The sequence below is a fragment of the Argopecten irradians genome, chromosome 12, assembly GCF_041381155.1.
Source record: "Argopecten irradians isolate NY chromosome 12, Ai_NY, whole genome shotgun sequence".
NCBI lineage: Eukaryota > Metazoa > Mollusca > Bivalvia > Pectinida > Pectinidae > Argopecten > Argopecten irradians.
Genome location: NC_091145.1, coordinates 37572441 through 37588913, shown reverse-complemented (window position 1 = coordinate 37588913; position 16473 = coordinate 37572441). Strand labels below are relative to the sequence as shown.

General features: G+C 35.5%; 1 protein-coding gene across 1 annotated transcript; it reads right to left on the bottom strand.

Annotated features, from left to right (window-relative positions):
• Positions 1–656: 656 nt before the first annotated feature.
• LOC138304895 (uncharacterized) lies at positions 657–7982 on the bottom strand. The gene is made up of 3 exons (XM_069245262.1): positions 7836–7982; positions 4616–4746; positions 657–4213 (listed from the first exon to the last, which is right to left on the bottom strand). The coding sequence occupies exons 1-3, from the start codon at positions 7852–7854 to the stop codon at positions 3836–3838; spliced, it is 528 nt and encodes a 175-aa protein (XP_069101363.1). The 5' UTR covers positions 7855–7982; the 3' UTR covers positions 657–3835.
• Positions 7983–16473: the final 8491 nt, after the last annotated feature.

Sequence of the window (16473 nt, the reverse complement as noted above, 5' to 3'; positions counted from 1 at the left end):
AACGTATTTTATTGCAAAAACAATTGCAACAGGATTGGAAATAAGTTATCACAACCTATTAAAGCCTTCTCCTAACAGCAATGACAATGAGAGGCAGGGAGAGAAAGAATGGGGGGGGAGGATTACATTTTAATTATGGATTGGCAAAGAATAGTGATAGACAACCAACGCGCAGTAATTAGGACGACGACAGGACACGTGTTATGAAAATTAACGTTTGATATATTTTAATTAAATTGTTCAGAAGGTGATGGTTAGTGTAAGCTACTAGCTTTCACGACTCTACAAAATTATCAATCTCGTTTTACTTTCCCATTTAAAAAATCAAAAGTCGTCTCGGAAACGTAGTTGACCTTTAAACAAAATGATATATCGGGGTTCTAATACCTTTTCGAGATAACTGTTTCAATTTTGGATTTCAAAAACATCTATGAGGACATGAAAGTACCCTTAGGTGTACATGTACGTGCAGCTACATGTATATACAATGTATATATGAAAGATACTATTTAACCGCGCATGCAATGATTCAGAATGCTTTGGAATTTCACATGTGTATGTATTGTTTTAAAACAAATCCAGAAAAACCGCACGTGCATGTATGAAAAGAAAAGTTTACGACTGGTTCTCTTATGTAAAATAACAAACAACAACACTATAACAAAGTATTACTGTATTAGCTAAACACAATTTGATTACAGATGATTTAGATTCAGATGATTGACTAGACATGATAAAATGTAGGATTTGTTTTGTAATAAAGACACATTAAATATAAATAACAAGGAAAGCTATCACCACCATGAAAACTTTCATTTAGGAAACTCGCCAGTAAACAAAGTCTTAACGTGACGCAGCATCAAAAGCCTGAATACGTAATATCACATTTTCAATCTGAAGTAATAGTTTTGATACGAATACACACAAATCTATACTTGCGCTCGAACACTGCTTTGTATCACGAGGAGAAACTCTGTGATGCAAAAACAAATACAATGTACATTACATTACCATTTCCTCAAGTACGAATGTATCGAAAGCGAGTGTATTCTGATGGATCTTTTCGATTACCATGGTACACATGTACATCCTAATGACCATTTGCCTCTCGACCAACGATAACACTACACTTAAAACCCTGTCAATAATGTAACGACAACAGTTCATTTCACAGAATGATATGCATGGTTACCGATAATAATATATTTCCTGACACAATTTAAATGTAAATATTTTTCCTACCAACAGAAAAAAAAACATGAAATTATACTATGCAGTTATTTCTCCATTTACACTTTCTTACACTCGTGAAACAGATACTGAGCTTTTTCAATTCATGGCAGACATAATAATAAAGTATTCAAAATAGTCATTATTCGACTAAAGATACTTTTGTCCCTTCACACTGGTATAACGGCATACCAACTTTATTCTAATGCGTATCCTTCCCATTCGCCAGTTACCAGTGGAAACGGCGAAAACTTGGGTTTTAATTGAATCCAGTTTACTACACCACTGAGATCCAGATGCATCTATATTCCAGACAATCCACGCATTAATGTGTTTCTTGTACGTATCTATTGGTATCCTCACCACATTAACATTGGTTCCGTGTAATTAAACCACCGATATTAGTCTCTGCACCATTTTTAGCCCACCATCATAAGATGGTGGGCTATTCAAATCGCCTTTCGTCCGTGGTCCGTCGTCCGTCCGTCCTTCCGTCCGTCCGTCCGTCCGTCCGTCCGTCCGTCCGTTAACAATTCTTGTTACCGCTATTTCTCTAAAAGTACTGAAGGGATCTTTCTCAAATTTCATATGTAGGTTCCCCTAGGACCCTAGTTGTGCATATTGTATTTTGGGACTGATCGGTCAACAAGATGGCCGCCAGGCAGCCATCTTGGATTTTGATAGTTAAAGTTTGTTACCGCTATTTCTCAGAAAGCACTGAAGGGATCTTTCTCAAATTTCATATGTAGGTTCCCCTAGGACCCTAGTTGTGCATATTGCATTTTGGGACTGATCGGTCAACAAGATGGCCGACCAGCCGCCATCTTGGATTTTGATAGTTAAAGTTTGTTACGGCTAATTCTCAGAAAGTACTGAAGGGATCTTTCTCAAATTTGATATGTAGGTTCCCCTAGGACCCTAGTAGTGCATATTGCATTTTGGGACTGATCGGTCAACAAGATGGCCGCCAGGTAGCCATCTTGGATTTTGATAGTTAAAGTTTGTTACCGCTATTTCTCAGAAAGCACTGAAGGGATCTTTCTCAAATTTCATATGTAGGTTCCCCTAGGACCATAGTTGTGCATATTGGTTTTTGGGACTGATCGGTCAACAAGATGGCCGACCAGCCGCCATCTTGGATTTTGATAGTTAAAGTTTGTTACGGCTAATTCTCAGAAAGTACTGAAGGGATCTTTCTCAAATTTCATATGTAGGTTCCCCTAGGACCCTAGTAGTGCATATTGCATTTTGGGACTGATCGGTCAACAAGATGGCCGCCAGGTAGCCATCTTGGATTTTGATAGTTAAAGTTTGTTACCGCTATTTCTCAGAAAGCACTGAAGGGATCTTTCTCAAATTTCATATGTAGGTTCCCCTAGGACCCTTGTTGTGCATATTGTATTTTGGGACTGATCGGTCAACAAGATGGCCGCCAGGCAGCCATCTTGGATTTTGATAGTTAAAGTTTGTTACCGCTATTTCTCATAAAGTATTGAAGGGATCTTTCTCAAATTTCGTATGTAGGTTCCTGTAGGACCCTAGTTGTGCATATTGCATTTTGGGACTGATCGGTCAACAAGATGGCCGACCAGCCGCCATCTTGGATTTTGATAGTTAAAGTTTGTTACCGCTAATTCTCAGAAAGTACTGAAGGGATCTTTCTCAAATTTCATATGTAGGTTCCCCTAGGACCCCAGTTGTGCATATTGCATTTTGGGACTGATCGGTCAACAAGATGGCCGACCGGTGGCCATCTTGGATTTTGATAGTTAAAGTTTGTTACCGCTATTTCTCAGAAAGTATTGAAGGGATTGTTCTCAAATTTCATATGTAGGTTCCTCTAGGACCCTAGTTCTGCATATTACATTTTGGGACTGATCGGTCAACAAGATGGCCGACAAGCAGCCATCTTGGATTTTGATAGTTAAAGTTTGTTACGGCTATTTCTCAGAAAGTATTGAAGGGATTGTTCTCAAATTTCATATGTAGGTTCCCCTAGGACCCTAGTAGTGCATATTGCATTTTGGGACTGATCAGTCAACAAGATGGCCGCCAGGTAGCCATCTTGGATTTTGATAGTTAAAGTTTGTTACCGCTATTTCTCAAAAAGCACTAAAGGGATCTTTCTCAAATTTCATATGTAGGTTCCCCTAGGACCCCAGTTGTGCATATTGCATTTTGGGACTGATCGGTCAACAAGATGGCCGACCGGTGGCCATCTTGGATTTTGATAGTTAAAGTTTGTTACCGCTATTTCTCAGAAAGTATTGAAGGGATTGTTCTCAAATATCATATGTAGGTTCCTCTAGGACCCTAGTTCTGCCTATTGCATTTTGCGACCACCATCTTGGATTTTGATAGTTTAAAGTTTGAAAAGCAGAAAAAAGAATTGTAATTTTGAAAAGCAGAGAAAAGATCCCTCTTTCATTTGTCAGACATAGATCAATCTTTGGTGGGCGCCAAGATCCCTCTGGGATCTCTTGTTCAGTTTGAATACTGAATTTCTTGTTCATGAATTCCAGTTACCGATATAAGTAAGTGGTTATTTAACACACTGCGAAATTCATATGAAGGTGACTTGGTTGCTTGGGTCGATGTTGGTAGTTCAGCTGATTCTGTCGTCGTCAAACATGTCCCCGATAAGAGAGAATGAAGACAACACAGTCTGATGGACGTACACTGTAGGTCCACCGAATCCCATATCATAATCCTCGTCCGCGTCCTCCGTGGATCCTAAAACGTATCCTACATTGGCCCTATCCGGTACCTTAGGCCCAGCTGTAGTCCTATTTGGAGCACAAGGTACTGATTTTGTCGACACAGTTGACTTGGTCGGTGTAGGTGGTCCAATTTGTTTCGACACATTATGCGTTTCACTTAGTTTTCCTGGTTGAGGAATTGAACTTCCGGTTTCTCCCGGAGTCCACTTTGGCATTTGCAAACGTCTCGTGATTGCCACTTGTACACTTGGTGACGTCATGTTCTGTACAAATTAAACAGGAGCTTCATCAGTCACTGAATTTCACATACATTTCAAAGCTCCATAAAACGACTAAGTGTAGTAAAACCATCGCCGTTATACAATCTTCTGTCCAGTGTTCACTTTGGTGGTGTGTGGACGACATCTTCTCGAGAAATTTATTGAAAGTTTTTTTTTTCGTATTTAAAACTGGTATCAGACGGAAGCGTTTAAAGTATTAGTTTTGTGCGTAAACAATACATTGACATCGTATCCACGACAACACAACCTCTGATGTTCACATGTTCTGGATGTCTAAATCTACTATAATATAACTAACACACACTACTATCAGAACACAAAGAATTTCACAATACCACGACAACTCTGGAGTACAAATATATCGAAAGAACGCTCTATACTCACCCTTGATTTGTATAATGCGGTCGCAAGGAAGTCGATAGGGTCACGAGGTCTTTTTTCAATAACCTGCGTCACAGCATCAGTGAGTGACTCGCCCATCTTAGTTCGTAGGTAGGTACCATATGCCTCAACATCTATAAAAACAAAGGATACAAACGTTATTATTCCTGTGTAGAGGTTATTTAAGATAATTTTACTTGGCAAAATTCTGAAATTGTTTTAGCCTTGGTACATTTCAGTTTAGCTAATTGTAATGGATTTATAAGATTGCTGTATACCAAGTTTAAAGTACCTTTAAGTTAATGTCAAATTATTGAAAAAGTCTTTATAAGATACATTGCTGTATACCATATTTTATTATATAACTGCCCCACATACTGACGGCTAGCTTCTGCCTGATAAACCTGTGCTTTATCCGTCATTATGAAAAGCATTTGTTCGTCATCTCGGCTTTCCTAAGTCTCGCACAAAAATAAACCTTATATTGTAAGATACTAATCATCTATTCTCTGTATATCTATTTAATGTGCTACGTTACTCTATATAAAGACTTTATGCTCAGTTTGACAAACTGAAAGGCACTGTCTAAGACAACACAATTTGGCATACTGTATAGTCTATATGAACTCCCTACAATGCAGTACATTGTATAATTAGCTTCTTGTTAAATGATGTGATACTATATGATATATTTGACTTTTGTCGCTATATTGCATAGATTTACATTGCAGTATGTCAAATGGTGTTTTCTTTTTAAGAAACATTTAAGTTTGTCATTTTGTCTTATACCGAATAATGTAGATCGTTTATGCAGAATTGATCGGTATATCAAGCTCTCTATGGACTACCCGGCTTGATGATGAACTAGATAGAAAGAATATTACAAATATCGACAAATAGCCGGAACAAACGTTTTTTGAAGATATTGGAATCCTATGATACCGGTATGTGTTATTTATTATTAAATACTTAACCTGCAGACGTCAACCGGATCAGAATAAACCAGACGTGTCAAAAGTCGTCATTCTACAGATGATCTAGATCAGTGAGGTCTAACAATAGATAGAGTTATGTGTGTATTGTATAGAGGAGGCGTCTGCTGGTCCAACACATGGCTTAACGTTGTCTAAGTATTGTACTGTGTGCAGTTTATAACAAGGCACCTACCTACATTTTTTATCATTTGTAAAAACATCAAACTTGAAATGTAATGTAATAAAAGTAACTTGAATTATCTGCCTGGTCATGCATTTTTCGCTCCTACTACGTATGATATAAGGGTGACCGATATTTATTAAATATAATATTCAATATCACGTGTTTCATTTTAGTACTAATGACAATATAATTCCAGCAATGTGTAGGACTCTTATTGATAAGCAGTTATAATTGTACATTATTTGCATAATAGTATGTCTTTATTCATGTCGTTGTGTAATATACCAATTTCTCACATAGCTAGCCATGTAAGATAGAGTTGTCCCATGAGCTAGCCATGTAAGATAGAGTTGTCCCATGAAAGACAGCTATGTAAGATAAATCTATCTTACATAGCTGTGACGTCACAATTGCCGAACAATCAGATGACGTCATATCAGCCAAAGCTGACGTCATTTTTCTTCTATTTCGATTGATTTGCCGGATTTATTTACCATTTCATTTCTTTAATTTGCATTTCAAACCGTTTTACCTAAGATTTCTTGTTTATATTTATCAATATAAACCAAACTTTGATGAGCTCTTTCGAATGGCGTTCTTATTTTTAAAATCGATCAATTATTTAAGAAGTTAAGATTTTGTAACAAAATGGCTGCCTCACCTTTCGTGCAAGTAACTCGACAAGCAATGTGAGAAAATAACTCTTTCATATGTAAATTATGTAGGATAGAACTATTCCACCCTCGGGTACAGAATTTTGGGTCAGAAACCTCGGCAAGCCTCGGTTCTGACCCAAAATTCTGTACCCTCGGGTGGAATAGTTCTATCCTACATATGTACATATGAAAGAGTCATATAGTCCCATGAAAGACAGCTATGTAAGATAAATCTATCTTACATAGCTGTGACGTCACAATTCAAAAAACAATGAAATGACGTCATGTCAGCCAAAGTTGACGTCATTTTTCTTCTATTTCGATTGATTTGTCGGATTTATTTACCATTTCTTTTGTTTAATTTGCATTTTAAACCGTTTTACCTAAGATTTCTTGTTTATATTTTCAATATAAATCTTGTTTATATTTTCAATATAAACCAAACTTTGATGAGCTCTTTCGAATGGCGTTTTTATTTTTAAAATCGATCGATTATTTAAGAAGTTAAGATTTTATCACAAAATGGCTGCCTTACCTTTCCTGCAAGTAATTCGATAAGCAATGTGAGAATATAACTCTTTCATATGTAAATTATATAGGATAGAACTATTCCACCCTCGGGTACAGAATTTTGGGTCAGAAACCTCGGCAAGTCTCGGTTCTGACCCAAAATTCTGTACCCTCGGGTGGAATAGTTCTATCCTACATATGTACATATGAAAGAGTCATATAATATTGTTCATTAAGTAGAAGCGAAATTCTGCTACCCTGACAATACGTATATGATTGCATTTATACACCAGTAAATATGTAGTAAACTGAAAGTTGCCATTTCCTTAGAGAGAATGATAATAAGCTACAGGGTGTAGACATTTGCTTTGGTCAAACAATTATTGGTGTATAATGTACATGTCTATGGTCGTTAATGATATCAACAGTTTACAATTTAAATGTAATAAATTGATTCTAATAACAGAGATCAGTAAACATGCATCAACACGAATTGTAGTACTTTAGTAAGGCTAAGGCTAAACATATACATTAATCGTTAGGCTTAGACGTATTATCCAATGTACATTATTTTGCCTATTTTCACTATTGTACCTTGCAGCTATCCATGCATATTGCTGAGAAAGGTATAATGATCCGTCACATGGACACTCGTATTTATTATGATTAATGTCAATAAGTGCATATATTTTAGTGTTTTGATGCTTACTTTTTTAAAACCTCCTGAAACTGTGTTTATCATGACTGACATGTATTGATATTGTATTTCATAGATCATGTCTGCTCTGTATATTATATGATAAAGAAGCGAGTAAGCTTGTACATGTAGGTATACGTAGCTAACTGCTATACCGGTTACTATTCGGTGCTCATTGCTCTGGTAAAATATTATTTGTTACCTTTTGTCTGGTCAGTCATCCTCGTTCGTTGTTACTGACATCCAACGCTAGCCGGTCTCTCTGTCCATTTTGTTTGTGTTAGGCTTAACCAGAGCATAACCGATTTGTTTACAGACCACCATAGGCCTGGACAGATCGCTCATTGGGCGTTGCTATCAACTAGCAGGGAGAATTCATTATTTAAGTTGGATGAATGTGTCACCGTCAAGCACCTAATATTATATGAATCCCCATTCAATGATAAATCAAAGTACTGAAGTACTGAAGGGGGGTCGGACTGAAGAATTGTTAGTTGCTTTTTTTATCATTTTCACACGTGTTGAAATTATCAGTCTAATCTCACTTTCTGCACGTTGATATCGATATACAAAATGGTTCGTTGTAACGTCGGTATTTTTCTTTTGATATAGCCATCAATTAATCTACAAAAAAATGTACTTCATCTTCTGTATTTTTGACAAATGAACAAATGTCCGATTTGGAAACTTTCACCTTACACTTATTTCATTGTCATCATAAGATCAAATGTTATGTCGGTGACATATCATATGAAATGCATGCATTTTGTTCACCAGAAAACCATTTACTCCCGACTGGCGCAAAGGAAAATGCACTGTTGGTTTAGTTTATGAATTGGTATTAAAGAATTCAAAAACGATTCAAAAGATTTCAAACATTGACATTTATATACGAGAGGGAAGATTCCCTGTCATGATTACCACAGAGTTAAGAAAAGTTGTTTTTTTGTCCCCTTGGTTGTTGATTAGAAGTACTTTTGCTTATTTGACCCGTGAGCTTAAATCAAGGTCAAGGTCATTCAGGTTCAATGTCAGGTCTCTGGGCCTTTGATAAGAAGTGTTTTATATGGAAAAGTTGATGCGGGGCGGACGGACACCGCGCCACGACATAAGCTCACCTGCCGGTGAACTAAAAATGGTTGTCTGTTGTCAATTTTGTTTTCGGGTCAGTCTCAAAATAGATCATACACAACTTGGGAAATCTGAGGAGGATCCATCTAAGAACTTTCTGAGAAATAGCAATAACATGAATTGTTTAAGGACGGACGGACAGACACCAAATGAAGGGCAATTTCAAAGTTGGTTCCTTATAAGGTTGAACAAAATTTATGAATGTTCTTAAAACTTTGTGTACACAATAATTTGGCACAATGCATCTCTCCAGATATTAAATTTTCACTTGTGGTTCTAATATCCAATACATGCAATATGATAAAACATTATTTTTTGGGTGTATTAGGCACACAAAAACATTACCATATTATGGGTTGTTTGTCAATAAACCACAGTATTGTATTGAAAAATTGTTTCAAACTGTTTTATTTATAATGACAAAATGAGATTATGATATAATGAAACACAAATACATGTATATATACAAGAATATATTGTATAATCAAGGATTTGGCACTGCAACAAGAATTTAAAAGATTACCTTGATGAAAAAGTTATAATCAAACTTTAGGATTACATGTATTGCAATAAGGTCAATGTTTACCAGCGTCGCCCAAAATGTGTTCCTGCGCGTGTGATCGAGACTACACAGGTAACATTTGATTTAATAGCTACCGGCGAACTTTGTGAAAACTTTGATAAATAAACAAATGCATAAATATATATTTGTTGGTAATAGATACACACAGCAAAATCTTAGTGTATCAAATATTGTTACATAGTTTTTATGAATATATATGTATATAGTTTACGGAACTATTTGCACGGGCGCAAACTTAAATATCAAACAGCACCCAAAATACCCAAATATGGACCGACTGTCGTCTACCTTACGGAGTGAAAATAATAACAGGTGTAACATTAAGCCTAAGTAAAGTCTCTATCTTTATCTTTTGTTTTTACCCGTTCAGTTCAGTATCTGATATTATATATGTATGCATTAAATTGAGATTTTTCATATATATATTTTAAACTCCGCAGTTAACAAGCTTAATATAACGCGTCTATATGGGAAGGTTTCCATTAACGTGATATACGATGACAAATGGAATTAAGAAACACACTTTAGAACTGGAGGTGAAACATTATGTATTGTTTTATCCTCCGAGTGGGTGTGTCACACCATGGCCAATGTGCGCGTGACTTAAAAAAAACGTCCCATTATATGGACCGACCGAGAAAGCCTTGTCCGCTTAATAAGATAAGATAAGATAAGATAAGTTTATTTCTGGTTCAGGACTTATATGTAAAGTCCTCTATACCAGACTCATACAAAATATAGAGTTTACAGTTAATACATTTTTATCCGGTAATAATAATAAATTAATGATGTATAAAGGCTTTGTAGTTGTATAAGAGTTCTTGTTCTTTCCAATGTTTGTCTAACGCATTTTTGAAGGAGTTTATATTTGGCGCCATCACTACATTCTCTGGTAGATCGTTCCATATCTTAGTAGCTCTTAGTGAAAAAAAGTTTCTCCTAATCTCATAGTTTGATCTTGTATGGAATAGCTTCCTCCTATGCCCCCTGCTGCTCTCGCGGTCCGTTGCATCTTTCCATAAAGATAAAATGTTACAACATTCGGAGTCATATATTCCATCTAAAATTTTGAAGAGTTCTATCATGTCTCCTCGTATTCTTCTATATGCCAATGTTGGTAATTTCAGCTTCTCCAGCCTTTGACTGTATGCTAGATGTGACATTCCTGGTAGACATTTTGTCGCTCTTCTTTGGACACTTTCTATCATTTCTATATGCTTCTGTAGGTAAGGCGCCCATACGGGGCAAGCATAGTCCAAATGAGACCGAACTAAGCATTTATATAGCGGAATAAATGATTTGATGTCTAAAAACTGAAAAGTTCTTCTCAAAAGTCCAAACATGGAATTGGCTTTTTTTACTTTCTCTGATATATGGGTGTCGAAGCTTAACGTGGAATCTACAACTACTCCTATATCTTTTTCTTGGTCTATATGTTGCAGTGTTTTTCCATTGAGCTGGTATTGTATAATTTCCTCACGTTGGTTTCTTGTTCTCTGTTTGTGTATCCTCATGTGTTTGCATTTATCTGGGTGCATTTTTAGAAGCCACGTTTCACTCCATTTCGACATTGTATCTAAATCACTTTGCAGATCTAAAGCATCATCTTTGCCACGGATAGCCTTGAATATTTTAGTATCATCCGCAAATAAGTATACGTCTGACTGCACTATATCTGGAAGATCATTAACAAATATCACAAATAATAAGGGTCCAAGAACCGATCCTTGTGGAATTCCTGATGTTACACTTGACCATTCGGAATTTTTGCCATTCACTGTTACCATTTGATGTCTTCCTTTCAAAAAAGATGAAATCCAAGTTTTCATCTGCTGGTTGAAATTATATGAGTTTAATTTATTCAGTAAACGGTTGTGCGGAACTGTATCAAAAGCTTTCTGATAATCCATGTATATACAATCGACTACGTCACCTTTATCTAAAGCAGTTGTCCATTTATCCAAAACTTCTAAAAGTTGTAATGTTGTTGATCTACCTGATAAGAAACCGTATTGTTTGTTGGAGAAGTACTTGTTTTTCCTCATAAATGTTACTATATGATCCCTTATTAGAGTTTCTAATGTTTTACAAACAACTGACGTGAGACTTACAGGCCTATAGTTTCCCGGTTCACACTTATCTCCTTTTTTGAAAATGGCACACACTCGAGCCCTTTTCCAATCATCCGGGACAGTTCCTGTTGAAATTGATTGGTTGAATAACTTCGTTATTGGATATGATATTGTACCAGAGGTGTTTTTCAGGAACATCGGGTGGAGTTCGTCTAGTCCGGGGGATTTATCCGGTTTGAGATTTTTTAGGATCTTTGATACAGCTTCTTGTTCTATATTCATTTGTGACATCTCTTCGGCGACTTCTCTTATGTACAGATGAGGGGTCGTGTCCGATTCCTGTATGAATACACTGCTAAAAAACCGACATAACACTTCAGCTTTTCCCTTATTTGATGTAACTTTAGTTGAAGTTTTGTCCGCTGGTTTTGCATATAGTTCTCCAATCTCTGATTTCGACGTAGATTTAGATTTTATATAATTCCAAATTGCTTTTGGATCCGACTTTGCCTTTATCGCTATATTGTGCTCATATTCTTTCCTCAATCTGCGTGTTAATTTCCTTACTTTATTTCTGACCCTATTGTATTCCTTTCTCACGTTCATATCCTTTGTAGTTGCAGCCTTCCTTGATAACGAATGCTTCTTTTTTATGGCTTCAAGTGTTGTTGTATCTGCTGGGAAACTATGCTTGTTGTTCCGACCTATTTTAATGATTTTTGTAGGGACATGGCTTTCTTCTATTTCTTTGACCACCTTTTTGAAAGTGTTCCAATTCTCGTTGATGTTGTTAGAGTTCATAATTATTTCGTCCCAGTTGGTATCACTTATCTCCTCGTTTATCCTTTCATAATTGGCATTTTTATAACTCTTTTTCTTCTTGCTTTGTAGAGCTATCTTTACTTTACAAATGACCTTAAACAGTAGTACACAGTGATCACTTTTACCTAAAGCGCTTTGATATTCAATATCTGATAGTGAATGCTCGTCTTTGCTTATGATAAGATCTAGGACATTCGGATTGTCTTGACCTCGCCATCTTGTTGGTTCTTGGACATGTTGGAAAAGAAAGTTGTCTTGGAGTTTTTGAATGAACTTGTATTCTTGAGAATCTGTATTCTCGCTCTTTGTATTCCATGTTTCCCAGTTTATATTTGGATAATTAAAGTCTCCCATTATCAAAAGTTTGTTGTGTTTTTTCTGAGCGGCTTCTTCAATCAAATCTTGTAATTTTTTGTTGTTGTCCATGGTTCCCGATTCCGATCTGTATATCAATCCTATTAGCAGTTTTGTAGTTTTCCCAGTTTTAATTTCTACAAACAGATTTTCACGAAACTGTGTTTCCATTATTACTTCTTTTGCTATGAACTTGGAATTTATTAACATCAGTAACCCCCTACCCGCAGGGGTTTCAATGTTCTTGCTGAACAGTGAATAATTTTCATTTCCATCTAGGCTGTATTCTGATTCCTTGTAACTTTGTAATCTAGTTTTTGCTTTCACTTCAGTAATTCCGATTACATCTGGTTTGTAGTTACTCACTCTTATGTTTAATTCTGTCATTTTGTTTTTTAGTTGATCCGCATTAGTATACATACAATTTAGGTGTTCGACAAGCCTCTGCTTTCTGTCTTTATCTTCATGGTTGAAGTTTCCATTTAAAAACCTGCTTTCCTCACTTTTTTCACTGATCTGGCCCAGGGAGGTCCTCGGACTTTGAAGGTATATTCCCCCGAGGAATTTTGTTGTCTTTTTTCCTTAGCCAGTTCCCATAACTGTTTTTCTTGTTCCCTTTCTGCCCTAGTGAGATCGTTGCTTATTCTTATATCTTTTAGTTCCTGGTCGTGGCCTAAGTTTTTGATGTTCCTGAAAATACTCTTTTTTGTTTCAAGATTGTTCAACGACACAAGCATAGGTCTATTTTTCCTATTTGTTTCCTTGTTATTCTGATGATATTGTCCAATTCTGGAACATCTGGTAACCTTTCCTTCAAGATCATGTACTTCACACTTATTGAGGATTTTATAGACAATACCTGTGTCGTGTTCCTTCCTTACTTTACTGTCCGTAGATTCAGTTTCTGGAACACCGTATACCACTATATTGCTCTCTCTAGCTTTTCTTTCGTTTATCTCAGAGAAAACATTCTTGATATCCTGTGGTGGTGATCGGGATTGAGGGATGTCAGTAATTTTAGGCCATTCAATATTGTTTTCCTGCTCTGACGCTCTCATTTCTTTGACGATATTTCGCACCTCGGACTGCGAACATTTGGTTTTGATCAGATCCTCCATAGCTGTTATTCTTTTCTCATATTTTTCCATAATAGCCTGGCAACGTTCCTCGATCTTCAGATCTGTTGCTATGTTTTTCTGTACATTCTCTCTGCAAGACATGCAGAACCACATGTAATCAGAATCTTGGAGGATTCTATATTCATCTTCCGATTTCCCTAGACATCGTATACAATGACGCGATGTACAGCGTTCACATTCTAACATTTTGTCCTCTGGATCGGAAAATACATTATCGCAATCAATGCATTTCCATCCCAAATCCTCTTCATCACTGTTATTCAGTAAATCATAGTTTGTTATGAAGTTTGAGCCAGTTGACATCTCTCTTTGGGATGTTTTCAACACATTTTTGGAGCCGGGAGGCCTTCCACGGGATTTTTTCTGTGCGTTGCTAAGGACGCCGCCATTGTTCTTTGAAGACTGTGTTGACATGGTTCGTATTTCAGTTGATTACATCGCCTCTCTACCCACTGATTGATGTTTTTTGTAATGACTACCCTCAGGAAGTCTTAAATAGACTATCCGTCTTTGGGTAACTTTGGTCTCTTCGGATAACCGCGGTATTTTCACTTTACTGGACCTCCGTGAATTGTTATTGTTTACCTAAGTCACGTGACCGGAAACAATGGTACGCAACATTTTAACTTTAGGACAACAAAACATTTTAAAAAAGCAAAGTTATATACATTGTACTAAGATATGTTTATATGAACACAACTATTATAAAGTATTTCTATATATTTTAAAAAGAGTGTTTTCGAATGGTTTGTTGAATTATTGAAAGCTTGATAACGTCATTAAAAATGCGACCGGGCCTGCGTATGAATATATAACTTTGGAAATAAGGAATAACACCTGAATGTAATGGAAATGTGCAACGATATTTTATAATATAAAATATCCATAACCAATAGATTTGACATTGAGTAATTTAATAGGCATGTGGTGTTTAAATCGGGACTATATTGCACCGCGAACTGACACACATTTCTCGAGTTTGTAGCGTGTTTCCCCACTTGCCGAGCTCGCTCGACGCCTATAGAGAGTCGGATGAAATCCGACCCCCCAAAAATGTTAACTGTATCTACAAAGAACTGTTCCATTGTCAAGGAAACTGCTGACAAAAGATGAAGCAATTAAATAAATAGCAATTATTATTATCAAAATACATTCAAATAAAAACAATTTCAAATATACATATGTAGTTATAATATATTTTTTGTTTAAATAAAAATAGAACACCCAAAGGATTTTCTATGAAAAGTTTCTCTAAATTATTATGTAACTATTTAGGCCCTCTGTAACTTTGAGTTTATCTGTTAACTACATAGCTATATCGGTATTTTTCCTTGTTGAATGTCAGTAAAACCGCTAGAACTCAAGATAAGATAAGGTAAAACATAGGGACAAAAAAAGCATAACCAAGATATTTGCTACTTCACTCTATTTAAATCATTTAATTCCCTTTTTAGTATACAAAACTGAAAGGCGCAAGACTTTTTTCAATAGATTGATAAAGAATAATATACATGTATCACCGTCTGGGAAACAGAAATGGAACAGGATATTTGATGATTTGGATGATATTTATTGGATGAATATTTAAAAAAGAAAAAAACCTTTCACGTCACCAATTACACAAAGCTTCCGTGTTTTCAGTTCGGAGTACTTCATCATATTCTTTTTTATTTAAAATTGACCTGGTAACCTCCCCTTTGTGTATCTTGTATAACTCGGAAAGAGAGACTATCACACATAGATTATGGGAATGTAATGAAGTCCAAACACTGTTACAAAGTTTTGAAGCAACACTTTTACAAGTATTACTTATTCCTTTTGCAGTGAATAAAAAACCTCTTCATTTTGAACTGATTTCTGATAATTATCCATACAATAATTGGGTTAATAATGAAATTATTATTGTTAATAAACAGTATATTTACAAAATACGATGCTTTGACAACTAATTTTATGTTAATCCCATAATTAGATCAATACAAGATCATTAACAAATTCAAAATTTATTTCTACTGGTATAGGTGTTTCAACGAAGGAAAGTTTGTTTAACAGTGGAGTAAATGGATAAAACTTATTGAATTTTCTTAATTTAATTTATTTATTTATTTATCTTTTTTTTCATGTTTATTCTATATATGATAATGTACCATACAAAGTAAACCTGTTAAACGTGCAATACACATGTATTTATTCTATATATCTATCAAATCTTCATTTCATCTTTACACAAAAAAATGTGGAAATGAAAGATAGTGTGTAATGTAGATGAAAATGATGACTGAATGTGAAAATCATAATGATATTAGTACCGAGTTATTAAATGGATGTAAGCTATCAATTGAGTACTGACGGAGTGAATGAATATGGTTTAAAGATGTGATAATGACTTGATGATGTATGAACTGAAGATAATGAAGATAGTATTTAGTATGTATGGTTGATAATGCAGAGGAGGTGAGGATGGTAACAGTGAGAATGATAATAAGGAAATAATTATGAAATTGTTTTGTATATGAAAATTAAATAAAAATAAGTTTAAAAAAATATGAACACTTCAAGCAAAATAAATCAATTGATATTCCAACTAAAACATATACTAACAACTAGTTATTTCTATGATTGGTAGATATGTGATTTCCGAAAATCTATTTTTATTTCGGTATTGCAAGGAATAAACTTGTAGTATATTTTAACAAGTATCATTTTCTTCGGTAATCTTAGACAAATGGGTCATATAAT